This window comes from Marmota monax, unplaced genomic scaffold (assembly GCF_021218885.2).
Source record: "Marmota monax isolate L192 unplaced genomic scaffold, Marmota_monax_Labrador192_F-V1.1 WCK01_AAM20220418_F8-fsc00211, whole genome shotgun sequence".
Lineage (NCBI taxonomy): Eukaryota > Metazoa > Chordata > Mammalia > Rodentia > Sciuridae > Marmota > Marmota monax.
In genome coordinates, this window is record NW_026694080.1 from 1,760,141 (window position 1) to 1,788,079 (window position 27,939).

Genomic DNA, 27,939 nt, shown 5'->3' on the forward strand with positions numbered 1-27,939 from the left:
GTGTGTGCCACTGCACCTGGGACTTAGTAGCTTAGTGACCAGAGGATGGCCCTGGCTAGAAGCACACATGGGCTCTAAAGCAACAGGGAAGAGACATTTGGGGAGGTCCAAGGAGCTGCCAGACAAAGTCAAGGGTGTGGGTGCAGCCCTGGCTGAGAGGGCGATGCCTTGGGGTGCCGGGTGCCCTAGGCCAGGGAGACGGGGTGGGGTGTGAGGCATGTGGGGGGCGACATTCCTCAGCCTCCCGCTGCTCCAGCACCTTCTCCCACCAAGAGCTTGGGGCAGAACGGGGCTTCTGGCTGGACTTCCATGGGCACCACGGTGTCCTGACTGGTCGGCGTCTGGGGTAACCAGGGCCGCCAGCCCGAGCAGCTTACAGAGCCGTAGCAGGGCGGGAGAGGAGGGGGAGAGGGCCCTGTTTAATTTAATTCCATGTTTTGTCGCTTGTTGGATAAATAACCTCCATTAAGATGGAAGGTGGGGGATGGACAGGGAGAGGTCTGATTAATTTCTAGCTGGTCTCCCGTTTGTTCATTTTCTCCAGTTCAGCAGGATTATCAAACAGATCTCAGCGCCCTGTCTCCTCCCTGGGCAGGAGCTGGGCACAGGGGGTAACCAGGGGCCCTTCACCACAGTTACTGAGCCGCAGCTTGGGACGAGGGAGGACCCTTCCGTGTCCCCAGGTTTCCGGGGAAGGCCCCACTTCTCGGTGAGGGCCCTCGTGTCCCCGAGGCCTGATGGAAGATCTAGACACACAGGAAGTGGAACAGGTGGGGGCCTCGGTACCCTCCCCAGCAATGCCCGTCCCCTGGGTGGGCCGGTGCCCAGGGAGAGGGCAGGGCTGCCAGCTTGCCCTGGGGGTCGGTGGACAAGTCAGGACACAGCCCTGGTGTCCCTGCTCGCATCCTCAGGTCACCATGCCCCCAGCAGCTGCCGGCCCCTCACACTCTGCCCTCACAGTCTGTTCTCCCCTGGTGGAGCCCAGCCCTGCAGAAAAGCCACCCCTGCTGGGGTCCCCAGGGAGGGCGGGTCAGCCTGCCCTGTGCACAGACACCCGCTGAGTTCCAGCTCCTCGCTGGGCGGAGGCTGGGCAGCGAGACCAGGGAGTTCCACGCTCTCTTGTGTCCCCAGTGTGCCTGTCCTGAGGGCGCACGTGTGGGTGCTGTCAGGGCGCGTCCCACCCTGCAGCCTGGGAGTGTGTCCAGGAGACACATGTGGGACATGGGAGTGCCCCAAGGTGGCCCTACGCACTGCACAAGCTGGTGTTTCTGCCTTGTGTGTGTGGGGGTGTCCTAGGTGTCCTGTGCTCCCTGAGTGAACGCACCTGCCCTGTGTGTTCTCTGAGTGTAACTGAGTGTGACTCACTGTCTGCCCGTGTGTGTGTGCGCGCGCGCGCGATTGCACGCATGGGAAGGCCTGGGCTGTGTGCACTAGATGTGGGCGTGCACCTGAGTGTGTCAGGGTGTGACCTTCAGGGCTCCTCCTGGGGTGTGGGCCCGTGTGAAGGCCCTTTGGTGTGGGGACTGACTTGGCGCCTCCACCGGCTCCTGGCAGGGCTGGGTCCCCACACGAGTCCACCTGTGTCTCCCTCACTGGCCCCTGTGCCGTCATTCGTGCCCTGGAGTCTGAGGTGGGGATGTCTGGGGCGTCCGTCTGGCCTCGCCAGTCCCAGGGATCCCCTGGGAGAGCCGTTTCAATCGTGCTTGCAGCCCGGGGGCCCAGGGCTCCCCACACAGAGGCTGCTCCCCGAGGCCCCTGACCCTTCACAGCCTCCTGAGTGGGACTGTCTTGCTGTCCCCAGCCCCAGGCCTGCGCTGGAGGAAGGCTGGTGGGGAGCTCAGGCAGGACAGGTGGCCCGCAGCCCAGGCCAGGAGGGCACCGTCTTGGCCTCTAATGTCCCCGGGAGTCATAGCCCACACCCAGGCACAGCAACGGGGAGGTGTGTCACAGAAAGTAGCGGAGGGACAAGGGCTGAGGGCGGGGGCACAGGGAGCGGGGGTCTGCTTTAGATGGATGTTCAGTGTCACCTGCCTGAGAAGCCTTGTGTGACCCAAGAGCTGATTGGAGAGGACGGTGAAGAGCCTGAGTGGCGGAGCTGGCATGCGCCAAGGCTGGGGGGGTGGTGGCCCAGCTCGGGGCCCAGGGCTGTCCCCAGGCCAGTGGGCAGGGCAGTGGGTGTGATTGGTGAGGGCGGAGGTCAGTGGGCAGCAGGGTGGACGCAGGCCCGGGCCTTGCTTCAAGCTGGGGAGGGTGGCGTCTTGTGAGTGGCGCTCCTGCCTGGGCGGGTGGGCGTGTGGCCGTGGGGAGGAGGCGGCCAGTGGCCGGCAGGGCTGGAGCAGGGAGAATCAAGGGGCCCGGGGCCTCTCGGTGGGCAGCATGGGAGAGGTCTCCATGGCTCCAGAGAAGAGCCCTCAAACCCCACGAGAGGGACAGGGGGGCAGATTTCAGTCCTGAGTCCCCCAAGCCCAGAAGCCACCGGTGCTGAGTGGGCTGCTGCAGGCAGAGGCAGGCCACCTCTCAGGTGAGACCCAAGGGACGCCGCAGGGGAGACCCTGGCCCCCAGGCCTGAGGGTCTGTGGTTAAGTGCTGCCTTCCAGGTGACATGGGTGGCCGACCTGAGCAGCTGGGTTTCAGACCTGGCAGCTGGAGCAGGAGGCCGTGGGGACCGGGCAGAGCCTGGCTCCTTCTGAACAGACTCGTGGGTGTGCCCTGGTGCTGGCCTGGGAGGCCCCCCGGGCTCTGCTCTTGAGCCTGCCCCTGCAGGGCCCCCTGAGGCCTGGGTTAACTGGGGCAGTGACCTGGGGCGGTGGTGGGACCGGGGGAGGGGAGGAGTCACTTAGGCCACCGGTTGCTGGAAACTGGACACATGGGCCTGGGTGGGAGCCCATGGGCCCCCTGCCTCCCCCCTTGGTGTCTGGACGGTGCCCAGATGTGCTGGTAGCCCTTGCCGTGGGTGGAGTGGGCTCGGCCGTGGGGACATGTCTCTGCCCTGGGCCTGGAAGGGCTTGGATTTTAATCAGCGGCGGAGTGAGGAGCCTTTGAGTCCTCGCCTGGGACCTGAGGACGGTGATGTGCACCTGGAGGGCCCTGCTGGGGTTGGTGGGGTGAGGTGACACTGGAGGGGCTGTGGCAGGGCGGGGCCCCAGGGGCACACCTGAGATGAGGATTGTGGCCCCTCACCTGGGACCTCACCCCGGGGCCAAGTGGAGGGAGGGAGCCGGAGCCCCTGGAGCAGGCGACTCCCTGGCGGCCAGGGCCAGAGCCACAGGAGACCTTCTGGGTACCAGCAGGGACTGTCCTGTCCCTCGCCACGTCCCAGTATCTGGCACATAGATGGACTGTGACCACCGAGACACAGGAATGTTTGGAGGTGTCTGTAGAAGGTGGGAGAAGGAGGGGGTCCTGGGCAGACTTCCGCCCCAGGACCAGCTGTCCCCCTCAGGGGAAGCTGGGGCCTTCTGGGCCAGGGCAGGGCGTCCGGGCTGAGGTCCCCAGGAGCAGCCCCAGGGGTCCACGCTGATTCAGGCCGGTCCTTATTTCCTCTGTGGAGGCAGCACGGTGGGGCTCTGCCAGCCCTGAGGCTGTGACCAGGGCCATTGTCCACCTGAGTGTCTTTGGGTCTCACCTGTCAGCTGGGCCAGGTGCTCCTGCCCACGTGTGGCTGGTCTCTGTTGGAGTGGCAGCGCTGAGAGCAGAGCCCAGCACACAGTAAGTGCTCACTAAACGCTGGTGATCGTCAGAGTTGTTGTGACTCTGAGGTGAAGCGCCTGGGGTGCAGAGGGAGGAGGGTCTTGGCAGAGCTCAGGCCACGAGTGAGGGACAGAGCAGGCCTCAGGGTCTGTCCAGTGTGGCAGCCCAGGGAGCTGCGGAAGGCTACGGCAGGGGCGTGAGAGGCAGGGTGGCCTTCTGCTCTGGGCTGGTTCCCCGGTGCCCACCTAGTCCTGGGGAGCTGAGGAGCCCTCGGAGCCTGGTTACCTTGAAGAGGTGGGTGGCCCCCAGGGGAACAGGCAGCTGGCCCTGGAGGACTTCATAGTTCAGCAAGGGTTCACCAAGGGTTGTCCAGGGAGGAGACACCTGGGGGCCAGAGGGATTGTGGGGAGGGTCCTGCTTCTCTTCATCTCTGTGGATATCCCTGGTCCAGGCCACTGTCGCCTCTTACCTGGACCATTCAGTACCCTCACTGTCCTCCCAGGGCCCCGTCTTGCCCTGAGGTCTGTTTTCTGTACAGCCCCCTCTCACCCTGTATCTCCCTCCCCTCTGTTTTGCGTTACAGTCCCTTGAATCTGTGGGCTGTTGGCCTCAGGGCCTTTGCACTAGCTGCCCATTCTTCCTGGGATGCTTTTTGAGCCCTCTTCACTGGGATATTGCTCAGATGTTAGCTCAATGTCCCTTTCCTAGCTACCCTGGTCAGATTTGGGTCCTTATTCAGGCCCTTGCAGCTCCAACACTTCCTGGATGTGGTGATTATGTGTGTGTCCTTGTGTGCGTCCGGTTAGAGGCAGTCTATCCCACTGGACTCAGTTCCATGAAGACAGGGATTTGTCACCTTCTGCCTGCTATGACACCTGGTGCCTACTGTGGAGCCAGATGCCCGGGAACACTCCATAGGTATATTTTCAGGACATGCATGATGGGTTGGGGGATGGTGCCGCCTCCTTGCTGGGGCCCAGAAGCCCTCATTCTGCAGAGATGGGCCTTCTACAGCGTCCCCGGAGGAGGGTGGGGGCCGCCATGAGTGTGGCCATGCTGGCCTTCCTGAGGGCACTGACAGAGCAGGGGACTCCTAGAACCTGAGGGCAGTGGAGGGGGTGACCTGGAAGGGAGAGAAGCCCCCGGGTTCCTCCTCCCCTGACTCCAGCCAAAGTCGCCTCCTGCAGGCTGGGTGCTGGGGGGGGCAGCCCTGCCCCCGAGGTGGGAGGGACGGAGGGAGGACCCACTCCACGGCTGGTCTTGCTGGCCTGCTGCGCTGGGCAGGTCTGTGCTCGCTCACTCGCCCTGGACAGGGCCAGTGGTTTCAAACGTTAGAAGCTCAAACTTTTCCCCAAGATAATCGTGTTGGAAACCCACTGTGGGAATCCGGTAGAAGCAGCCTGCTACGCGGGTCCGCCTGTCCACAGTTGTCATTCATCTTTATGGGCAGAGCCTTCACAGTGAGGGCTGTGGCACCAGACCCTGTCCTGAGTCCTGGGGTCATAGCAGTGGACGGACATTCTACGCTGTCCTTGTTGGACTGACATTCTAATGGGGAGGCTGACCATCAACAGACTATGTGAATGAAAACCACTGGTGCAAAGGCCCTGGGGCGAGCTCCTACCTAGTCAGTTGGGAGGAACAGCATGGAGACAGGGAAGGTAGAGGAGGTGAGGTCAGGGCCTCAGCGGGAAGGTCATGCAGGGCCTCGTGAGCCATTGGCAGACTTTGGCTTCCAGTCTGGGTGAGACGGGAACCTTTGAGGAGCCGAGAGACTGATCTAACTCAGGTTTTAGCTGGGTCCTCTGGCTGCCCTGTGGGAACGACTGTGTGTGTGTGTGTGTTGGGGGGTTGTGCGGGAGGCAGGAGGCCAGTGAGGAGGCCGAGGAGCTGTGTACCAGCCCAGCCAGAGGAGCCGGGGCCGGCCCTGGGTGGCTCTGGCCAAGTCAGTGAGTGGTGGCTGGATTCTGGTCTATTTTCCAAACACAGCCAACAAGATTTGCTGATAAATCAGATTTTGGGCATGTGGGGAAGAGGACCTGAGGACACGTCCAGCGCTTTGGCTGGAGCAGCTGGAAGGACAAGGACAGCTCCCTGGCTGGGCAGGGCTTCCTGAGGACCTGGGGCTCAGCAACTCGGCCTTGTACCTGCAAAGTCCAAGACACTCTTTAGGGGGCCCAGGGGACCCGGCCGCTGGGTGGGGCCTGGAGGGCTGTCAAGTGGGCACCCTGGTGAGACTCTGGGCTGTAGGTGGCCTGTGAGGCCGGCAGGTGGCATGCCATGCCCCAGGGAGCCAGTGGAGGGATCACAGAGGGCAGTGGGCACTGAGCCCTGGGGGTACTCGGTCAGTCGGGAAGGGGCAGGGCCAGAGGAGGAGGCCGAGGGGGAGCTGCCCGGAGGAGGAGGCACCCGGACCCGGGGTAGGAAGGACTACGTGGGTCATCAGCTCTGCAGGGCTTGTGGGGACGGGAGTCTCAGAGCACAGCGTGGCACCTCTGGCATAAGGGGACCACCTGGCCTGCCCGGCTGCACCTCCTTCCCTCACCCAGGGCTCAGGTCCCCTTTCCCTGGTGGAAGCCCTCAGAGCCCCAGTGGGACACCCTCTGAGCCCATCTGGGCGGCCAGCAGGCTCTAGCGTGGCCGTGCTATAAATTGTGGCGAGCGATGGCTGTGACTTTTATCGGCTCCTGTGCTCAATAACGTTAACACGTCCCATTATGTCATATTACATTAACGCAGCGCAATATATTCCACGCGCAGCGCATTAACTGGACTTGGCGAGCCCTGGGCAGACCTGGGTGATTGTCTCTGGGCTTGCCACACCCACATGGCTGGCGCTCTTTGTGTGAATGGTCATCAGGCACAGTGACAGCTGCCCTGGCTGCCCGGTCCCCCACACCTCCCACCCCTGCCCCTGTGTCTTGCAGCCTGGGGGCTGAGTTGCTGAGGCCGGCTTTGAATTTGCGATCCTCCTGCCTCAGCCTCCTAAACTCTGGGATTAACAGGCGTGTGCCACTGTGCCTGGCTGGAAGAGGCTTTGGCAGGTGCGTCCCACCTTGTGGAGGCCCCTCCTCTGTCCTTACCTGGGCGCCAGGCAGGGGTCATCAGCTCCCACTGAACAGATGTGGGGGCTGAGGCACAGAGACCCCCATCCCCGAGGAATGGGCTGGGGAAAGGCCAGTGGGAGGACTCCTGAGGGCCCACCCTGGCTGCTTCCTGGGGGTTGGGGTGGTGTGGACACAGGGCAGGAAGCTGGGGTGAATGTGGGCAGAGCCAGGCAGGGAATGGAGGGGGAGCACTCAGGTGATGGAGCAGACAGACCTGAGTTCAAATCCCACCTTGCCCCTTGGTGTGTGATCTTGCTTCTGTTTTCCTGGTCCTCGGTGTCCTTGTCTGGAAAATGAAGGTAATGAATAGCGTGGGCACCCAGGCTGTTGTATAAGGAATAAAATAGATAATCCATGTGAAGGGCTGGGCATGCAGTAGGTGCTCATTAAACGGCAGCTACTATCCTGTTGGGATCACCACAAACATCCGAGCTGCCTCTTACCTGCTGCCTGGAGCAGCTGCACAGCCCATCCTGAGCCTGGGCCCTGGGTCCTGAAGCCTCCCTGGGCTGGTCCCCAGTGCTCCCTGCCATTTGGGCGTGGCCTGGCCCCCAGCAGCGTGTGCACAGGGCAGCCACAGCTTGGCTATCAGATGGGTCTGGGTGGTCCTGAAAGTCCTCTGCTCTCTGAGAGGCAGCTTCTCCTCTGTCAATCGGGGCGAAGGCTTTCCACCTGGGGCCCTGTGAGGATTAATAATGGGGCACATCTGAACCAACCGCACCGCACCGGCCTGCGCCCCAGGTCACAACAACCGCTCTGCGCCCCAGGTCACAATAACAGCTCCGACCCTCTTGGTGCACTTCTTAACATCCATTGTCCTGTGTGACCCTCACAGTGAACTTGACAAAGCCCAGAGTCTGGTGCCCACTTGACAGATGAGGACACTGTGGCCCGAAAGGTCAGTGACTTGCCCAGAGTCACACGGTGACTGCTCCTCAGCTCTGGGAGCCTGGGCTTTGAGCCCTCCCTGGAGAGGGTGCAGGAGGCCCCCCTGCCCCCCCATGGGCCCTCCCCCCTGCACCCCACCCCCCATGGGGCCTCCCCCCTACCTCCCCACCCCTCCCATGAGCCCTCCCCCCTGCCACCCCGACCCCCCATGGCCCTCCCCTCCTGCCCCTCCCCCTCCCCATGGCCCCCCTCCTGCCCCCCTCTCCTGTTCCACTCCTGACAGGTGCCGGGTCAGCATGTGAGGCCTGCGGAAGCGAGTGTAATGTATTGATCTACATTTCGCTTATGAAATAGGACAAGTGCTGATTTGAGGATCTTGTTTGCTCCTATCCGCGGTCCCCTGCGCCTGCTGCGGCTCTTCCGAAGGCCCAGTGAGCGGCTCCCCGCCCCCCTCCAGCCATGCGGGGTCGGGCAGGGCCTTTCCGGGCTCCTAAGGAGACCTAGGGTGTCGCCAGGGTGAGCTGAGGACTGAGCTGCGGGTGGCCTCGGGGACTGTGAGCGCCAAGCCCTGCAGCCGCGCCTGGAAGGTGATCAGAAAGGCCTGGAAGGTAATTCAAGTGTCCCTCCTTCTCCTGATAAGGGGCCAGGCAGGCATGGGCTGTCCAGATTGCTGGGTGTGGGGGAGCCCTGGAGGCAGGGTTGCCAGAGGGAGGGTCCTGCTGCCTTGGGGGTGGGGAGACGGGGATCTCAGAGCGTCATTCATGTGCTGGTGGAGGGGTGGCCGCTTCCCTTCGGCTTGCCCAGGCACAGCCTCAGGCCCCGCGAGGGTGTCCAGTTCTGCGCCCTGGGAAGGCCAGAGGCGCTGAGCCCGGGCTCCTCACTGAGCATCCTTCCCAGGCCCAGTGACACCACAATCCTGGCCAGGCCCAGATCCTCAGAGAGGGAAGTCAGGGGCCACCAGCCCCTTGAGGCCTGGGGTGGGATCCGTGATCCTAATTAAAAGCTTGGATTCAAAAGGCTTGGTGATGGGATTTCTAATTAAATCAATTTCATCTCGTCTGGGAGACAGAGGTTTGCATACGATAAGCATGAAATTAATAATTATGTTTATAAATTAGCTGTTGCTCAAAGCAGAGCCGTTTAGACACCCCCTTGGGGTCCTTGGCCCCCAGCCCTTTGGGTTGGAGACAGATGGGCCACTTCAGCCAAGGTGACAGGCAGGAGTGGAGGTGGGGCCTGAGCAGGGGGAGGAAGTCGTGCTGACTGTCCCTGCTGCGACCCTAAGAATCTGCACCACAGGAGGGGGCTGCCCTGGTCACTGGAGGCTCACCCTTAGCCTGTACTTGTGTGCGTGTGTGCGTGTGTGTGTGTGTGTGCATGCCTGTGTGTGTGTGGGGCCATCTATGGAAGGTGGGCACTGAGGTTTCACATGAAAATTAGTATCATGGGCTCTGGAGTGAGTCCCCTTGGGTTCAAATCCTGGCTGAGCTGTTGATCTTAGGCAAGTTGCTTAACCTGTCTGTACTTCAGTTTCAGAAAAATGGGGAGAGCAAGGAGACCTACTGCATAGAGTTATTATAAGATTGGAGGTGTTAAGGTCTATAAGGTCACTTAGGATAGTTCTTGGCACATAGGAAGCATTTATGAAAAGTTATGATGTGAATGCTGGTGGTAATTGTGTGTGTGTGTGTGTGTGTGTGTGTGTGTCTGAATTTAATTCAGTTTGATTCATCCCCAACCACTCTGGCATGATGAATACGAACCTGACACATCCAGGCTCTGAGGTGGAGATAGATCAGTCATTCCTGGCCGTCCCAGAGCTACAGCATCATGTTTATAAATTAGCTGTGTATAAATTCTGGCTATATCTGTCAGCACAGGTGAGGTGATGCTGCTGTAACAACCAGTCTGCAAACCTCTGTGGCTCATCAGAACCTAAACTTGGTACTTCCTGCATTACTCGTCTTCCCAGGTTGGCTGAGTGCTTTGTCCCTGTTTCCTCAGGGATGCAGGTTGGGCTTGAACCTTGCTGGTGACGGTAGCAGGAAAAATGTGGACCCTGCAGGGTCTTGCACCTGCAATTGAATGTTCTAGCTTAGAAATGACATGCCTTTTCTGCTCCCAGCTCTCTGACGAGGACTCATGTGGCCCTGGAAGACCACAAGGGGCAGAGAGTTGTAGTGTGGCTCACGTGTGCCAGGAAGGCGGGGGCTGGAAGTGCTCAGCCGCTGCCTCGACTCCCCAGTGCTCATCATCTGTGGTGTGTATTCAGTTCTTACTGATGGTCTGTCTTAGAATCAGCTCCACGAAGACAGGGGTTTGGCTCTGTGCTCATCCCCTGTGCCTCAGATAGGGCGAAGCCCACAGTAGGTGCTCGATAAGCCATTACTGAGCGAGTCCATGCATGGGTTGATAGGGTACTGAGCATCATGGGAGTTTGTTGAGAGTGTGCTCAGTGGATTGGCAGTCATGGGAGCAGCCGAGGTGAAGGGATCACAGGGGTCTTGTGGCACCGTGTATTGTCTCCTGTGATGTGTCTGCAGTCTGGCACTGGTGTGTGCTCTTGGCCACAGTGGTCACGCTGCAGGCCTGGGGTGAGAGAAGGGGCACTGGTTACAGGGGCAGAGGAGGGCCAGGGTCCCCTCTGGGACCAGGCTGAAGGGAGGCCCAGCTTCTCGACTGACCTGGGGAAAAGCAGGACAGGGAAGGCTCCGTGCCCTGGGGAGGTGACAGCACCAGGCTCCCAGCATGAAGGCCAGAGCAGAGCTGGCTCAGGTGGGCCTGGGCGGCCTGCGTGATTGCGCTGGGTCATAGCTGCCAGCCCAGGGACAGGTGGGGCAGGTGCCAGACCCAGAGTGGCCAGAGACTCAGGCTGGGGTCCTCAGCTGGTCGATGTCCACAGAGCAGAGTGGTAAGTTCTGACTCATGATGGGCCGTGTCCTGAGTGCGCCACCCAGGCTGGCCTGGTGCGAATGCCCGGGGACTTTGGGAAGGTGGCTGGTGCCCCTCAGCTGGCACCAGCGGGTGTGGGGGGAGGGGAGGGGAAAGGCCCCAGTGACTGGTCCTGGAGGTGCCCTGGGCAGTTTCCCCATCTGGGGCCTGACCTGTTCTTCCCCAAGGCTACCAGGTATGCCAGTCCACCCCTCTTCCCAGGTGCCCCATCCCCTGGGCCTGGGAACCCACTTCCCGTGCTTCATGAGTGCGCGAGATCCCCTGGGGTTGTCCCGCACCGTGTGTGTCACTCTTGCTTGAGCCCCAGAGTTCATGTTGGAAATGGCTTGGTCAGTGCAGGGTGACCTGCTGCCCTCTGCTGTCCCCTGCACCCTCTCTGCTGTGTCCCTCTCTCTCTCTGTGGCTGCTCTACCCAGTGCCCTGGCCCCCTTGGCCCCGAGGTGTCCTCGTCACACCATCTAAAACCCTTGGCCCCAGGGAGAGTCAGAGGATCAAGTTTTGGGAGAGGCCTGTCTACAACGCCAGCCCTCCCTGCTGTCTGTGAAGTGCCACGATCCCCGGGGCCTGTTCGTCCCTCGCTGCCATGCCTGGCCCCCTCATCAGGGGCACCTACTCTGAGGACCCTTCGTGGCCTCCCTGCTCTCTGGCTTTCCCCTGGCCCCTCTGCAGCCCCCCAGGGCCCAGCACCCAGTCCTCCCCCCAGGAGTGCCCCCAGCTGCGTCCCGGCTGCCTCTTCTCTTCCCCCTCCTGAGTTTCCCTGGGAAGTGTCACCTGTGCTCACCCCTCAGCCACCACAGCCCCCGAGTCACTGTGGCCTCCTACCCCCATGTCCCTGTTCCCGCCAGCTGTGGTCCTCTGGCTCCCGTCCCTCCAGACACCTCACATCCTCGTACCTCAGAGGCACCCTGGGACCCCCGTCCCCCATCCTGCCTGTCCCTCCTCTTTGACCCCTCCTCAGGCCTGTTTCCACTGCCCTGTGGCCACGGTCCACACCGGGGTCATCTTAGACCGTCCCACACATGAAGGGTCCCCGGTGCTGGGAGTCTCCCTGAGTCACCTCCGAGCGGCCCGTCCCCCCAGAGCCTGCCCATAGCCCCTGCCCCAGGCTGGCAGGTTTGTCCCTCCAGATGGTCCCCACTGAAGGCCAAGGGCTGGTCCTGCCACCTGTGCCCGGCTCGATCCCCCCAGTTCCCCAGGGCCTTCCTTGGCAGGGCCTGGTCCCCGAGGTGGGGCCTGTGTTGGCAGGCCAGCCTGGCTCCCGGCCCGTCCTCCACTGGCCCCTCGTCCCGGGGCCCTCCCTCTCCCCTGGCCCGAGGACTGTCTTGTCAGCAGCACCAGAGTCTGGCTCCCCCGCCGGGTTGGCTCTCTGAAGTTATTTAAGTCTGTGTGCTCAGAGCCCCAGGGGCGCTAGGGCTCCTCAGGGCAGGCAGGAGGGGACAGGCCGCCCTGCTGGGGTTTAGGGGGGGTGGCCTGTGTGGCGGCAGGAGGGGCAGTGGGCGCTGCAGAGCCCCTCTGGGCCCGGGTCTGGCACTGAAGCCCCTGGGTGGGGGCTGTGGGTGCCACGAGCGGAGGGCGCCGGGAGCTGGGCCTCCCCTGGCCGCTCTGAACATGCGTCCCACCGCCGTGGCTTTCACGTACCTGAAAGTCGCTGCCTTTCATCTGTGAAGAAAATAGCTTTGCTGAGAGCCGGGATCAGGAGGGCGGCCGTGGGCAGCCACCCAGGCCCGAGCCAGCCCAGGCAGGGTCCCCTGCTCCTCAGAGAGGGGCTGCGGCCTTGGGGATGGGGTTCCCAAAGTCAGCTTGGGTCCTGGGCGGGCTGGGCTGGGCTGGTAGCTCGGGGTGGTGGCAGGACCCTGGCCTCATTCTGTGGCTCCCTGGCCTGGCCTTTGGGCAGCAGAGGAAGGCAGGCAGCGGTGGTGGCCGGGCTGGGCCAGGCCGGGGCAGGTGGACGGGCCAGCCAGCAGCTTGTCTTTGATTTGGCCTTGCTGTGGTTGGAACCCAGGGTCTCGCCCGTGCCAGGCAGGCGCTCCACCACGGAGCACCTTGGCTCTGCTTCTCTGGGTTGGGATGCTCAGCTCTACCATCTCTCTGAGCCTCAGTCTCCTCATCTACGAAATGGGCACTAGGGGCCTAGCCCTGCCTCCCTCTCTAACTTGAAGGTCTGGCATTTGCCGAGGGTCCCCAGGTGCCAGGCTCTGAGTCCTGTGGGCGTACTCCACAGCGCAGCCTCTGTTCCTGTGATAACCTCACAGGGAAGGGAACCGGGGCCCTAAAGGTCGCCCACTTGCTTCTGGTTGCACAGGTGAACAGCAAGACTGGGTTGTGACCCACGCAGGCTCCAGAGTGCGCTGGAGGCTTAATTATGTGCCAAGCACTGGGGAGGGGGAGGGGAGGCGCCTTCACTCTCAGGCTCACGGGAAGAGCAGCGTGGTTCCTGGCAGATGGCCCCTGGGGTGTCCACAAGGCAGTGGCCCTGGGTGTCGGGTCATTTGGCTCTGGGCCCTTGGGGGGGTCAGGGTAAGGATTTGACCCTTACTGTTCCAGACGCTTTTGGCTAGAGCCTCAGCCTTCAGAGACCAGGGGACTGTGCCCTGGGTGGGCTCTGGGACACTGTGCAGGCCCCTCCTGTGCTGAGTGTGGGTATGGACTAGCCTCTCTTGAGGGGCCTCAGATTCTGCTGCTCTGGGAACCAGTAACCAGAGCCTGAGCTGGCCCTGATCGTGCGTCTGTCCTGGTCACTTGCTCAGGACAGGGGGCTGCTGGCCAGGCCCGGGCAGCCTGAGAACAGATCTGGTCCTACGCACACGTGTGTGCATCCACGGTGTGCACGCGTGTGGGCCTTTGCACGGGCTATTCCCTGCGCCTGGGATCCCCTCAAATACCCACGTGGCTCCTGCCCTCCCCCTCCTGGGATCTTGGTTCCAGTGTCACCCATTAGAGGGGCCTTCCTGATCCCTCCCCTCCCCTGCTCCTGCTTACTTCATTTATTTTCTCCTGGCACCCAATTCCCACCCAAACCCTCAGCATCTCCTGTCTCCACCCCCGGGCTGCGTCTAGGCTGGAGCCCTGGTGGACAGGCGCCCACGGGGCCGGCTGCGCTCCGAACTATGCCTGGCGGGCCGGCGGTGCCGGGGACGATCATAAAAGGAAGGAGCGAACGTGCCGGGCACTCAGTCGCTCAGGGCACACGCTGCGGCTCGGGCTCACGCACACGCGCACACGGATGCGCTGGGAACCCACCTTCACTGTTGCTCAAGGCTGAAAGCAGCTTCTGTCCCCCCCCCCCCCCGACGTGCAGGGACCTCCTGTCACTCCAGAAGAGAGGGGGAGAGAGGGGAGGGAGGTTGATATACATGCCCTCCTCCTGTCCCCTGTCACGCCACCCCATGTAAGTCACTTGGCATCTGACCCTCCCACCTAAGGGGTCCCAGCCCACAGGGCACATTTTTTGGGGGGATACTGGGGATTGAACTCAGGGCACTCGACCACCGAGCCTCATCCCCAGCCCTGTTTTGTATTTGATTCAGAGACAGGGCCTCCCTGAGTTGCTTAGGGCTTCACTATTGCTGAGGCTGGCCTTGAACTTGAGATCCTCCTGCCTCAGCCTCCTGAGCCGCTGGAATCACAGGCATGCGCCACCATGCCCGGCTCCACAGGGCACCTTTTGCACAAGCACTTTCAGCTCCCTGTGTGGCATCTCCCAGGATGCAGTGGGGGTGGGACGAGTCCAGTTCACCTCTGCATCTCCCAGTGTGGCCCTGCCCAGCACAACGGGGACCTCAGAAGTCCTGTTGGATTAACAAATGACCAAGACTTCTAATGCCGTGGGCCGCGCCTGGTGCCCCTGGGCAGTGGCACTTAGTGCTGTGGGAGGCCGAGGGCAGGGCCCTGGGTGGACTGCCTGGAGGTGGCAGCTCCGGAGCTGGGTCTGGAGCGTGGGGAGATGAGGTCATGGGCTCAGGGGTGGAGGACGACAGTTGGAGAGGAAAGAGGAACAGACAGGAGGATGTAGAGCAGGACGCCCGTGGTGGGCATATGCTGCTGGGCTCTTGCCCCACGAGGGGGTGAGTGAGCGACCGGCTCTTGGCGCCTAGAACAGCAAGCAGCACACAGTAGGCGCTCACTGTGGGGCTGGGAGAGGAGCCGCTGCCTGGGGTGCTCTGCCCCCGCCCCCTGGCGCTGCTGTCGTGAGAGCTGGGGAGGTTCTCTGAGCAGAGTGCAGACGGGTCGTCCCCTCCCTCGCCAGCTGGGCTGCAGGACGCCGAGTGCAGGGCGTGGCGGTGCCCCACCCGGGCCAGTGTGTCCCAGTCACCCGCTCGCTCCAGACCCACAGATGGGGCACAGTGACCCTAAGGCAATCCTGTCCCCACCCCACTCCAGGCTGACAGGTGTGGGGAGGGAGCCCTGGAGATTCTCCCAGGATGTCCCCATGACGGTGACAGAGAGCTGGGCTGGGAGGGCAGGCGGACAGGGAAGTCCTGGGAGGAAAGAGGCCCAGAGAGGTGGGAGGACAGCACCAGGGGCTGGTGGGGCGTCACCCCGGAGCCACGGCTGCCCCCCTGCAGGAAGCAGCGCGGGAGTTTCCCGGGTGACCCCGGTGACTCTCACGGCCTCAGGCCACGGCTCCTGATTCATTCCCATCTCACAGCTGGAGAGACGGAGGCCTGGGAGGGGAGGTCACTTACCTGATTTCCCTCCTGGCGAGTGGAGGGGCCGGGATGTGAACCCGAGTGGTTTAGTTCCCACATCTTGGCTTGAAACCGCCTCCCCAGGGAATGGGGGAGGCTGCAGGGGGAAGAGCTCGGGTATGGCTGGGGCGGCTCAGAGCCCCATCTTCCCGCAGGCCGACAGCAGACCTGCAGGACCCCACGCTGGGCTCCCGTCCTGTGTGGGAATGGGGCATGGGCAGGGGGCAGTCCACCTGGGGCCCCTCTGAGTGTGGGCCTGGGTCTGAAGCCACTGACAGAGGCTGGACTCAGAGCCATCCATCTGTCCACCGTGGATGCTGGGAGCCGCGGGCAGCTTGACCAGAAGAGGGAGGCGGCTGGGAAGGAGGAATGTGGGATGAGTGAGAAGCAGCAGCCTCGTTGGGATAGGGCTGATTCTTGAGACCTGGGTCCAGTCCAGACGCCTGAGTGGGCCTCCCGCCCCTCCATGTCCCGGGCCCTCGTTGGCAGAACACCTCAGAAGTGGGACAGGCTTCATCAGGAGGCCAGTGGAGACCTAAGTGTGTGTTATCACTCCTCGCTGAGGACCAGGCAGAGAGGTCAGTGGTCAAGTGAAAAAGTCAACGCTCTGCCGTGGCCTGGCAGGGCGCCTGCGGAAGAAGCTGGGCGGGGCGTCTGGCCTCTCCGTCTCCACCTCTTCTCCAGCTTCAGCTCCACATTCAGGGCGTTTCTGTGGGGAGGGGCGGCCCAGGGGTGCATTTATTTTGTTTGATTTTATTTAAAAAGTCTTTGTTTAGAAGATGGACATTTCTTCAGGGCGTGGTGGCACTCTCGGGTAATCCCAGTGACTCCGGAGGCCGAGGCAGCAGGATCACGAGTCTGAGGCCATCCTGGGCGACCTAGCGAGACACCCTCTCAGAATAGAAGGGGCTGGGGTTGTAACTCAGAGCAGGGCGCCCCGGGCTCCAGCAGCACTCGGCGTATATACAGAAAGACACTTCAGACACCTACGGAAGTGCAGCAGAGCCACCAGCCCCTCGCTCCCGTCACCGGGCACGGCCAGCCCTTGGGCGGGTGGTGTCCTGTTCATCCCACCCCCGCCCCTTGCCCTGGTTCCTTTGAGGCAGATTCCAGGTCCCTGCATGTCACCTCATCCCTAAATATTTCAGCACAAGCTCTGGGACAGTGGCTCTCAACTGGGGACAGTTTTGCCCCCTCCCTGGTGTCATTGGGCCACCTGGAGACATCTTCAGTTGTCACAGCAGGGGGGGGGAAGGAGTTGCCACTGTCACCAAGCTGGTGAAGGCCCAGGATGCTGTTAAACATCCCGCAGGGCATGGGACAGTCCCCAACAAGGAATGACCCTCCCCTCAGGGGCCAGCAGCGTGGAGGGGGAGAGGCCCTGCTCTAAAAGGCAGGGTCCCCGAGAACCAAGAAGGCTACCATGCCACCCCTCCTTCACCCTCTCGATGAACGGCTTCTGCATTAATCACTGAGTATCTGGCCCAGGTCACCCCTCAGAGGGTGCTGTTTCCTCGCAGAGTGTCCTTGGGGCTGAGGGTGGTGTTTTTGGGCACTGCTGACAGACGTCCAAAAGGTGACCCGTGTACTCACATTCATTTGAGTGCGCTGCTCTCTGCACGGGTGATGTATGTGCCTATCCTGTGCGGGAATGGGGTGCGTGTGGGGGGCTCTGCATTCTAACAGACACTGGGTGTGAGGTGCATGGTCCACTCAGCCCTGCACCCAGCCACCTGGTATCTTCCCCTGGCCACAGCCTTTGTTCCAGGGCAGTGTGAGTACATACTCCTCTCCTCCCACTCATTAAGCACCTGGCTTCCTTGATGCCATTGTTCTTACCCTGCCATGCCTGGAAGAGTGGCACAGGGAAAGTGGCCTCCTCCCTTTTCACAGCTGTATAATTTTCCTTGTGTGGCTAGGACTTCTTTAAACATCCCCTCTTGATGAACATGTATGTTGTTTCCAAAGTCTTGCTCTGACACATGGTGCCATGTGAATAGTGTTGTGCATACTGTTTCACCTAGACCACAACAGCTCCAGGGAGAGGCCGCAGGAGTTAACCCTCAGTTGCTCAGAAAACCCCCCAAAACCAATCAGCTGTCTTCCCCCCTCCATCCTCCTCCCTGAGGATCCCAGGGATCCAGGCCTTTCCCACCAGGCAGGGCGAGGGGAGACAGGGTGAGGGGAGGCCATGGGGGCCGGCAGGGCCACAGGGAGGGCACCTTGAGGGCTGTTGGGCCGGGCCCTTTTGGTGATGGGTGTCCCCAGTGCAGGATGGATCCTGTCCATCTTCCCTTTAGCCATTTGTCCCTTTTAAAAATGACAGCTAGACTACTGTGTGTTGATGCTCCTCTTCCTGCTTCACTGCAGCTGCCCCAGCCTCTCCCTCTGCTGCCCACCACCCAGCTGTCCCCGGGCCCCTGCCACTCCCTGACATGAACTCCTTCCTCAGCCTTCCTCAGACTGCTGGCTCCCCTCAGCCGTCACCTCCCCCTTGCTTCTTGCACACCAGCTGCCCTGTCCTCTGTGCCCTTAAGGGGCCTCATCACTGGGGTGAGGGCTTGCTGTGTCCCCCTCCCTCCAGGATGGAAGCTCTGTGTTTTGGTCATTGCTGTGCCCAGCACTTAGGACATAGTAGGTGCTCAGGAAAGTCTCTGTTGAAGTGAATGAAGTGGAATGGCTGGATCTCGGCGTGGGGATCCTAGGTCAGCAAAGCCTCTGCCTCCACCCGGAGGGAGGGGAGCTGTCTGATCTGGGAGGTGGTGCCTGGGGATAGGGACACCCCAGGCATTGGCCAGGTGGACAACCACTAGTCCAGGATGCTCCCCCAATCCTCTTACCCCAGAACATTCCTCTGCTCTGGGGTTCCCAGGACCCAAAGTTCTGGCCCAAGTTTCTTGGCCAGGACTGGATCTTAGTGATTTCTTAGGGGGTGGAACCTTAGGTTCAACAGCAGCACAGATCAGTGTGGCCACTCCCTCCACCTGTCACCTGGACACTAAGAGCAGGGCAGAGGGCACAGGAATTGTGAGTACTGACGTGGGTGGGGGAAGGGAATGGAGGCCCAGGGTGCTGACTGGCCCTGGGACCAGTGGGCTGGGGCCTCTGGGTCACTGGGGTGATGGAAGGTGGCGGGATGAGGTGGCAGAAGAGGGTGGTCCACACTCCCCTTCTGTGTCTTTGGGGATATTGGCCACAACTATGAGAGGAAAGGGCCACTTAAGGGGCCCGAGTCTCAGCCCTGCCTGGGGAGTACCCCGGGGGTGGTGGGGCAGGAGGGTGCTCTGTGGCTGGGAGGCCTGCGTCCGCCCTGTGGTTGGTGGAGAGGCAGGCCTTTGCCCTTCTGGGCCCTGCGTCCAAGCTGTGGGGAGAGGACTTCTTGGAGTTCCCCTGCCCTGGCCACCTGGGCTTCCTTCTGTGGGGTGGGTGGGGCTCAGGGGCAGCTGGAACCTGGACCCAGAGAGAGCTGGGGGGACGGACTGTGGGTGGTGACCAGAGAGGCTGCCTGGGGACAGGGGATGGAGCAAATGACCCCTTAGGGCCCCTGGGACTCCCATCCCCACCCGTAACTGAAGGCTAAATCATGTTGCCCACCTGGGCACATCCCTGGGTCGGGGGTGTGTGTCTGGGGCCCTCAGTCCCAGCACCCCAGGGAGGCCGGCTGGGAGAGTTTCTGGGGAAGGGGTTTTGGTGCTGTTGTGACAGTCCCCTCCCACCTGGGGTGGACAGGATCCCATGAGACACGCAGGAGCCCGCAGCCCCGGGGATCTGGCTGGAGCTGGAGGCTGGGCTGATCGAGAGCTGGCACAACCTCTCTGGGCCTGTCCCCTCCTCTGTGGAGCAGGGTCCCCTCCTGGGTGAGAGAAGGCAGTGCCTGTGGGGCGAGGGGCGGCGGGTCCCAGGCTGTGGGGACGGGGGGGGGGGAGGTGCCAGCGCCCTCGTCAGCAGTCCCTCTCGCCCCCAGATCCCCCAGATCAGCTACGCCTCCACAGCCCCCGACCTGAGTGACAACAGCCGCTACGACTTCTTCTCCCGCGTGGTGCCCTCGGACACATACCAGGCCCAGGCCATGGTGGACATCGTCCGCGCCCTCAAGTGGAACTACGTGTCCACGCTGGCCTCGGAGGGCAGCTACGGCGAGAGCGGAGTGGAGGCCTTCATCCAGAAGTCCCGCGAGGACGGTGAGTCACGTGCAGGGGTGTGGGATCGTGGCACCGTGTGGCCCTGGTGTGATCTCTGCCCTCTCCCCCCACCCCGGCCGCTCCCCCAGTGCCTCTGTCTCCTGAGTGCCTGGGCTTGGGGGCCTCCCTGACGGGTGACTCCTGGGTGAGGTGACGCCTTCTGCAGACATGGCTGTGCTAGTGAAGGACGGTGTGTTCCTGGTGTGGATGGTGGGACAGCAGCTGTCCTCACAGGCACAGGACAGGAAGGGGCAGGTAGGCACGGAGGGCCTGGCTTAATCAGGTACTGGGGACCCAAAGCTGGTGGCCCCTGTCAGAAGGGTGGGGAATTTGGAGACCTAAAGCTGAGCTGCCTTGTTGTGGTGCTGTGCTGGCTCGGGCCTCGGTGACAGTGGTGTCCCTCAGATGAGGAGCTCTGGCAGGTGCTTTGCATCACCTTCCCCACTGAGCTCTTGCGTCACCTAAACTGCTGTCCTCACATGCTGTGACAAAGCTGTCAGGAAGCCCCAGTGTAGGTCAGCGGCTGAGATAAAAGGGTGACACCTTGGGGGGACCCCAGCCTGGACCCTGACCGACCCTGAGCTGAGTGGGGCACTGAGGGGGCCGCCTGTGGGGCAGGGGTGGCAGGCAGGTCCCTGTGTCAGGACAGCCAAGGGCAGGACGCTGGCTCCTAGAGGCTGTCCCGAGGGGGATGGTCCCCCTCCTGGCAGCCCAGGTCCCTGAGAGAGGGCGCTCCGGCCCCTCCTGGCCTCTCCCTAGGCCTGTCTCTAAATAGCTCACCTGGCGCTCTTGACCTTGGTGCTGGTATCTGCATTGATACGCGGCCCAGGACTCTAATTGCTTTTCCTAAGGACCCGAGTGTCTGGAGGCTGGCGCTGGCTACACCCTGCGGGCATAATCCTGCTATAAATCTCCGATAAGCCCCTTTAATTGCATGGCTGAGGTTTGCTTGGGTGCCCGCGACCTGGTGCGGGGAGCGGGGAAGTGGGGCAGCTCGGAGGGACTGCGAGGAGGGCTCCAGGCCACGCCCACCCGACTTCAGGCCACACCCACCCGGCTCCAGGCCACGCCCGCCCCTGCTCTGGGCCTCTCCCACCCCGCGCAGGCAGAGGGACACAAGGCACTGGACCCCCTCCCACCTCCAAGAGGACTGGTGGTCAGCACCCTGGTGGAGCCACAGCCCTCACGCCCGGTCCCTGTCCTTTCCTCGGCTGTGGGATCCGGTTCTACACCTTCCTCTGGCCACCACTCTGTACAGGCCCCTCCCCTCCCAAAGCTTGAATTCTTCCCCAAAGGAGCCCACTGCCTTCTCTGTTTAAGGGACAACCTCTGCAGGATTTAGAGACAGAGGTGCTGTGTGCGAGGACAGAGGGCCCAGAGTCTCAGGGGTTGGCTGTGTTCCGTCTTTGGCCCAGGAGATGTAGAGGTCCCCCCAGGACTCACATAGCCTGCCCCCGCCCATATGCCCAGCACCGCTGTCCTGGATGGTCCTTCAAGGTAGGCACTGCTCACCCCACTGGGCAGCAGAGGAAGAGTTGGGGCACAGAGAAGCCACCTGATAACTGGCACCAAATCATTCGGCACATGAGAGGCAAAGAGGGATTTGACCCTGGCTGAAGGGCTCATGTGGTTTTGTATCCTTGTCTGCCCCTCTTCTCCCTCCACTGTCCCTCTTGCTGAGACCCATGTGGACCAGCTTGGGTGTGAGTGCTGGGGCGTGACAGGGACACACACATTCCAGGGTGGGAGAGCCACGGCAGGGTCGGGGTCTGGGCATTGTGTGGCTAAAGGTGATACCGCGTGGCTTTTTTCTTTCTTTTTGTGCTGGGAATTGGGAAGCTTTGGCCCAGGGTGCTTTGCCATGAAGCCACCTCCCCAGCCTTTTTAATTTCAAGATAGGGTCTCTCTAAGTTGCTTAGGAACATGCTAAGTTGCTGAGGCTGGCCTCAGACTCGTGATCCTCCTCCCTCAGCCTCTGAGTTGCTGGAATCCCAGGTGTGGCCTCCTCACCTAGCTGCTGTTTGAATCTTTTACAGGCATCTAATCAGATGCTGGGGAGTTAGAAAACTAAAGCCCGCTCACGAGTTTTACCAAGGACCCAGCATTCGAGATAAACAAGAGCGCGAGCTACTGTGCCAGCCCCAACGTAGGCCCTCCTGCCCTGGAGCCCCTCCAGCGCCTCTGCCCCTGGGGACACTCCCACCTTGCTGAGGGCCTGTTTCCCCATCTGGCTGGGCCTCCCGTGTCCTCAGACCCTCCTGCTGCTCCCTGTGCCAGGGTGAGAGTCATCTTGGAGCCGAGCTGGGCCTGGCCCTGTGGATGGGCATCCAGGTCCCCCGACCCCACCTGCTAAACGAAATCTCACTTGGAAGAATGTCTTTGGGTGGGTGAAAAGAAGAGGAGAGAAAGCGGCGCTCCGGCTGGAATTGAGCGGCTGGTAGAAAGAGGCCGCTGCACCTTGTAGCCTAATCCCTGCAAAAGATTAAAGATGTCTTTGGCCACATATTGTATTGATTCGTCCTCTGAAGTATAAATCATCTGTGAGTTGTTCAGAGGAACACGGGGAGGGGAGGGGAGACAGGGAGGGAACGTTCCAGGGCTGGCATTGCACATCAGAGTGGTGGCGAGCAAGTCCCAGGGTCTACCCTGGGCTGGGCTCTGGGTGTCTCAGAGGAGTGTTTTTATGATCATCTCCTAGGCGAGGAAACAGGCCAGAGAGGGCAAGTGGTTTTCCCAAGGTCACACAGCCAGAGTATGGGGGATTTGGAACAGGAACCTAGCTTTGTCCTTTGCAAGGGGAGTTCCCTGATGGCCCCTAGGATGGCTCAGTGCTGTCGTGAATCCTGTTGACAGCCCCGTGCACCCTGTGTATTTATGTCCATTTTATAGATGGGCAAACAAAGGCTCAGAGCGCAGTGAAGGCTTTGAGCCAGGCCGTCAGACCAGGCCCTTGACCTCACTCTGCCTTCCTACCTTGTATCACAGAGGCTGCGCTGTGTGGGGGTTCAGGCTCCTAGGACAGGCCTGGGCTCCAGGGCAGCTACTTATTGGCTGTGTGCTCCTGGGGAAGTCACTTAGCCTCTCTGAGCTCAGTTTTCTCCTCAATGATATGGGCTAGGATGTCAGAAAGAGAGGAGCACCGGGTGCCTGCTGATGGGGACTCAGGGATGAGCCCTGGGGCTTCGTTTTCAGGGTCTGACTCCCGGGGTCCCCCCTGCCCTGGTTGGTACCTGGCCACTACTGGAACCAAGGGAGTTGCGTGGGGTAGGGGTCACCGGAGGGGGCCAGGCAGTGCTGTCACCAGGGAAGCACGCATGGCCAGGGGTAGGGACAGAGCCACAGGATCCCGGGCAGAGCTGGTCCTTACTGGAAGGCGGGGGGTGGGGCAGAGCCACCAGCTTCACGGTTGGGCAGGGCGGGGCATGTGTGGGCGTGTTGGGGACGGTGTCCACGCGTGAATTTTTGGACATGTGACTGGGGGCTGCCTCCATGGCATCAGTGGGCACAGCCGTGTGCGCCTGCGGGGTGGCATGAGGGTCTGGTGCACCTCCCCCGTGTCTCCCCTGGGTGGGCCCAAGCCCCTGGGGAGGGGCTGCAGGCAGAAGTGAGGGCCCGGCCAGGGCTGGGGTGAGAGGCGCAGAGCAGCCTGGGCTCCCCGGATAAGGCCCGTGAGTCGCAGGTGGAGGAGACAGAAGCAGAGAGGCCTGTGCAGAGGTGGCCAGGTCCCTGAGGCCCCTTCCTGGGCACCTTTGGGGGTAGGAGCATGAACACCTGCGGCTCCTCAGCCCTCTGCATCCCCGGGCCCTGCTGTGGGCCTCAGTTTACCCGCACCGATGCCCCCCACTCCACAGTGAGGAACCCCAGGGCTCAGGGATGTCAAGGGTCCTGCCCCAGGTCGCAGGGAGCATGCGTGTCAGAGCCCGGGCGCCTGTGGGTGGCGGGAGGGATGTGCCCCGCGGACCTGCTTCACGGGCGTCCACTCACGAGCTCTCAGGCAGCCCCTCCGCAGAGGCCAGATCGAGGCTCAGAGACCACACGGAAGGCAGAGGGACAGGATCTTGATCTAGCTGAGGGTCTCCCTAGCCAACGAGCTGTCCCACCTCGGGTGCATGTGACAAGGACACAGGTGACATTCTCCATAGGGTCCCCTGGGAGTTGGGCTCTGGCCTAATCAGGTGGGTGGGTCCAGTGCTCCAAGGCACGTTCACGCTGAGCTCCTGGGGGCCGAGGTGGCCCCTCTGGGCGGGCGGAGGGAGCAGGCTCAGGCCTGCTCTTGGGAGGACATCCTGTCCCCTTGCACAGCACAGGTTCTGAAGCCTCACCTCCTGGTGTCCCCGAGTCCCCCATTGGTATTCCGGAGACGCTGGTGAGTCAGGCTGCTGCTCTGACCTCCAGCTCCGGCGCCCGGGACTGAGTAGCAGGCTGGGTGGCAGGCTTGCATTCCGATGGCCTCTGTCAGCGGAGCAGCTGCGATGGCTGTGGCCCTGCTGGGAGGCTCAGAGCTGGGCCAGGGGGCTCCTGGCCCTGGCTTTTCCCTGCTGCGGATGGACACCACCTGCTGAGGCTCCTGGTGAGGGGGGAGCTTGGCCACTGGGAAGAGCCGCGCCACCCAGAGGGGCTATTTGTGTTTTGGGGGAGCCTCTGGGTGCCCCTAAACCAGAAGACCCTAGAATGGGCGCTCAGAGCACCCGCTCCCCTTCCTGCTGCCTCCCCCTCCCCCTGCTCTGACCACACCAGCCTCTGTCCTGCTGCTATGGTGCCAGGCACAAGCCAGCCCCAGGGCCTTTGCCTGGTCTTTCCCTGCTCATCCACGTGGCCCACGTCCTTAGAGCGTCCAGTCCCCTCCGCAGATGGGCCTCTGAGCACCCTGCATAAACCGCCTCTCCTTAGCCCGCGACTCTCCACCCTGTGCCCTCTCTGTTTTCCTTACAGCACTAAACTAATAACTTTTTATTTATCTGTTTACAGCCTGTAAGGGCAGAGACTTTGCCTGTTTTGTTCCCTGCTGCACCCACAGCATCTAGCCCAGCCCCTGGCACATAGTAGTTGCTCAATAATTGTTGATGACTGATCACAGAATCTAGCCCCCACCACTTCCTTCTGTGGCCCTTCTCCCACCCTGGGCTTGAGAGGTGGCTGTCCCAGACCACTGAGGGACAGACCAAGGATGACGGTGCTCAGGCTCTGTCCTGGGACCCCCAGCCTCCTCCCTGCTGGGCTCTCCTGCTGTCCCCCAGCCTCTACTGACTCATCAAGGACAGAAATCCTCTCCCTGCAGCGGTGGGCAGGGAGGGGGGCCTCGGGCCCGTCAGAGGCTGTGTCAGGGTTCTCTTGTTTGAAACACGGGGTGCACGTCCTTGCATTTCCGCTTCTGTGCCACACTGGACGCTTTGTCCTGAGGTGTCACCTGTCCTCAGGGAGGAGGAGGAGGAGCCACCCTCTGTGGTGCTAGCTCCCAGCAACCTGGCTTCGTGGGTTTGTGTGGCACCTGTGGGGTGCCCAGCCCCTGTGTCAGAGGACACAGCTGAGGGCCCTACTCTCAGGGCTCCTCAGGGGACATGGTGAGCACAGCAGTGCTCAGGAGAGCCGGCCCCAGTGGGTGACAGGATGTGACGTTCCCTGTTGGAGTGGGTGAGTGCTGTCCTGGGCTGCCTGGCTGGCAAGGCGGCTGTGCAGGGCTGGGCGGGGGCTCCTCGGACAGGCAGAGGAGGAGACGGCGGGCCAGGCAGGGGGACAGCCTGAGCAAGGGCCTGGAGGTAGGAAGGAGTAGGGCAGCGGGGACCTGGCGAGGGGCCTGGCCTGTGCTGGTGACCCCAGGACAGGCGCACCAGGTGGTGGGGCTGGGGGCTTCCCTTAGGCCAGCCCTGCATTCGGAAATCTTTTGGCACTCAGCGGTGCCTGCTTGGTGGGAACGTGTCAGTGCACGACATCCGCACCCCCGTGCCCAGCCTGCTCCTGCCCAGCCCCTGTGCCCAGCCTGCTCCTGCCCAGCCCCTGTGCCCAGCCTGCTCCTGCCCAGGACCTCAGCGCCCCTCCCGCAGACTCCCCGTCGCCCTGCCTCAGGCGGAGCTGCGTCCCTGGTGGAGCAGGCAGCTGTGGGGACTCTTCTTGGGCTCACTGTCATGTCTGCCCTGCCTTCCATCTGCCTTGTCCCCTGGCTCTGGGCTCCTGTGGCCAGGAAGGGCCAGGACCCCGCTCATCCCCGTGCCCCACCTTTCTGTGCACAGCGGGCCTCGGTAGATGTTTGTGGCATGAACAGATGACCAGCGCCCGGCCTTTGGGCGTGTCGCGTTCTCTGTGACAGGTGTGGGGCCGCCAGCTCAAGCAGGGAGGGTTCCTCCCTCAAGCAAAGGTTTCTCTCGGCTTGTTCCCTGCGATTCTGGTTCATCCAGACACCCCCAGACATTTGCTGCGACTGTATTTAGGACAGTCCCCCCAGGGGGTGATGGGAAGGGAAACACCCACGAGGCCTGAGCAGCGGGAGGCCCAGGGGCCACTTCAGGGCTTTGTGTTTTGGTTGGGGAATGTGTGTATGGGAGGGGGACAGTCGCATGGGACAGTGCCTGGCGCACAGTGGTGTCCTGCTCCATGGCTGTGGCTGAGGTTGGCTCAGGTGGCAGGGGCCGGAGAAGCAGGGAGGCGCTGCTGCCAGGCCTGGCTTGGTGTCCACGGGCCGCCCAGGGGCTCCGCCGCCCGCGGCCCAGGTGCTCTGTCCTCTGACCCTACACCCTCCACATCCTGGGCCCCCCGCACAGCCGGTCCCCACGGCTCCAGAGCATCCACCAGGCTGCCTCGGGCCTGAGACTCCCTGGGTCTTCCTGCCCCCTCTGCTGCCCGTCCCTCGCCCTGGGGACATGAAGTGGGTGTGGCCCCAGCGCCAACCCCCTGCTGAACCACCAGGCCCACCGGGCGCAGCTAGTCCCCTTGCCGCCTCAGAGATTGGCAGGCGGCTGTGGTTAATGTGACTGCGCAGTGATTGCAGGTCAATCCTGTCCCTTCGTGAAGACGAGCCCCTGCGCCTGCCTGGCCTGCCCCGGGGACTTCACCCGTCTGCTCTGATTTCTCTGCCGCTCTGGCCTGTGGCAGAGCTGACACCTCTGGATTCTGTGAGTCCCCAGGGCTGGGCGTCCCTGGGCCCCGCTGCGCGGCACCTTTTCCCTCACTCCACGCCTCGTCTCCGAGGTGTGGGTCCTGGTGGGGACACGCTCTCTCGGCCTGTGCCTCTGAGCTTGGTGACAGTGACAAAAGGAAGATGTCGGAGGCTGAGCTTTTTTTGCTCTGAATTTGCATCTCTTCCTCCCGGACGGGCGGATGGGGACAGCAGCCTCCTCCCTGACCTCCTTTTGAAGGTGTCCGTTTCCCCTGGGGTTTAAACCCTCCCTCTGCTGGTTACAGCCTCATGGCAGCTTCGGCCTTTGGAACCCGGTCCTCCTGGTGGAGTGAGGGTTTCCCAGCCCAGGTGCTGGGGCCAAGGGACAGCTGGGCCAAATCCCTGACACCAGGAGCTGCGCTACCTTGGACAGCGCCTCAGGCCATGTGCCTGACGGAGACTGAGTCGACATGTAGTCCTTAGCACAGGCACTCCTGTAACACCCTGTGTCCCCAAAGGTGTCAGTTGTTATCGTTATTAACCAGAGCAGAGTGAGGGACCAAGGGCCCTGATCTGGGAGTGGGGGCTGAGTTCTAGTCCTTACTCTGGCTCTGGGTGGCTGTGTGACTCTGGGCTGCTAACCTTCCCTCTCTGAGCCTCAGCTTCTTCACTGATGTGAAGGTGCTGGATCAGGGGACCTTGAGCATCCATGGTGGAGGTCTTTGCAGCTCTTGGGTTTCTCTCTCTCTCACCTCGTGGAGGTCCAGGTTGTCCCTGGCTCCCTGTTCTCTTGTTCTTGGGCCCAGACCTGAGGCCACAGGGTAGCTGCCCCTCAGCAGCTGTCCCCTTAACACCTTCGCCCCCCTGGTCCCTTTACTGCTGATCCCTCGAGCCTGTCTTGAACCCCACGTTCCTCTTCCTGCCCCCCCTCCCTCCTCATGCCCACCTGAGCCTATTGGGCCGTGTCTCCCAGGCTCCCTCGGGACAGGGCCCCTTCCAGCTGCTTCCCTGTTGTGAAGAGCATCTGGTGAAGGCCGCTGCCCGGCTCGCCCCAGTGCAGGACGCGCTCCACCTGATGACTCTGGACGGGAGCTGCAGGCCTCTCGGGGCAGGTCCCCAGCACCCGAGTCCCTGTTCCGAGCCCTTGGAGAAGTGGCAGGAGCAGTGCCCTCTGGGGCTCTGCAGAGAGCCGTGGCTCAGCGTTCTGTCCTGGCCTCCCCTTCTCCCTCCTGCTTCAGGGGGCTGCCGAGGGCCAGGAGGGCGGGTCCGCCAGCCCGGCCTGAGCCTTGGGCAAGTCCCCTCCACCGAGGAGCCCCCAGTTCCACATCTGCCAGACCAGGAAG

At 62.2% G+C, this 27,939-nt stretch overlaps 1 protein-coding gene across 2 annotated transcripts in view; it reads left to right on the forward strand.

Annotated features, from left to right (window-relative positions):
- Grm4 (glutamate metabotropic receptor 4) overlaps positions 1 to 27,939 on the forward strand; it is a 100,810-nt gene that overhangs the window by 27,399 nt on the left and 45,472 nt on the right. For both annotated transcript variants that reach the window (XM_046464520.2, XM_058585591.1), the window contains exon 3: positions 19,290 to 19,506. In XM_046464520.2, the coding sequence (XP_046320476.1) occupies positions 19,290 to 19,506 (217 nt within the window). The remainder of the gene's footprint in view (positions 1 to 19,289; positions 19,507 to 27,939) is intronic.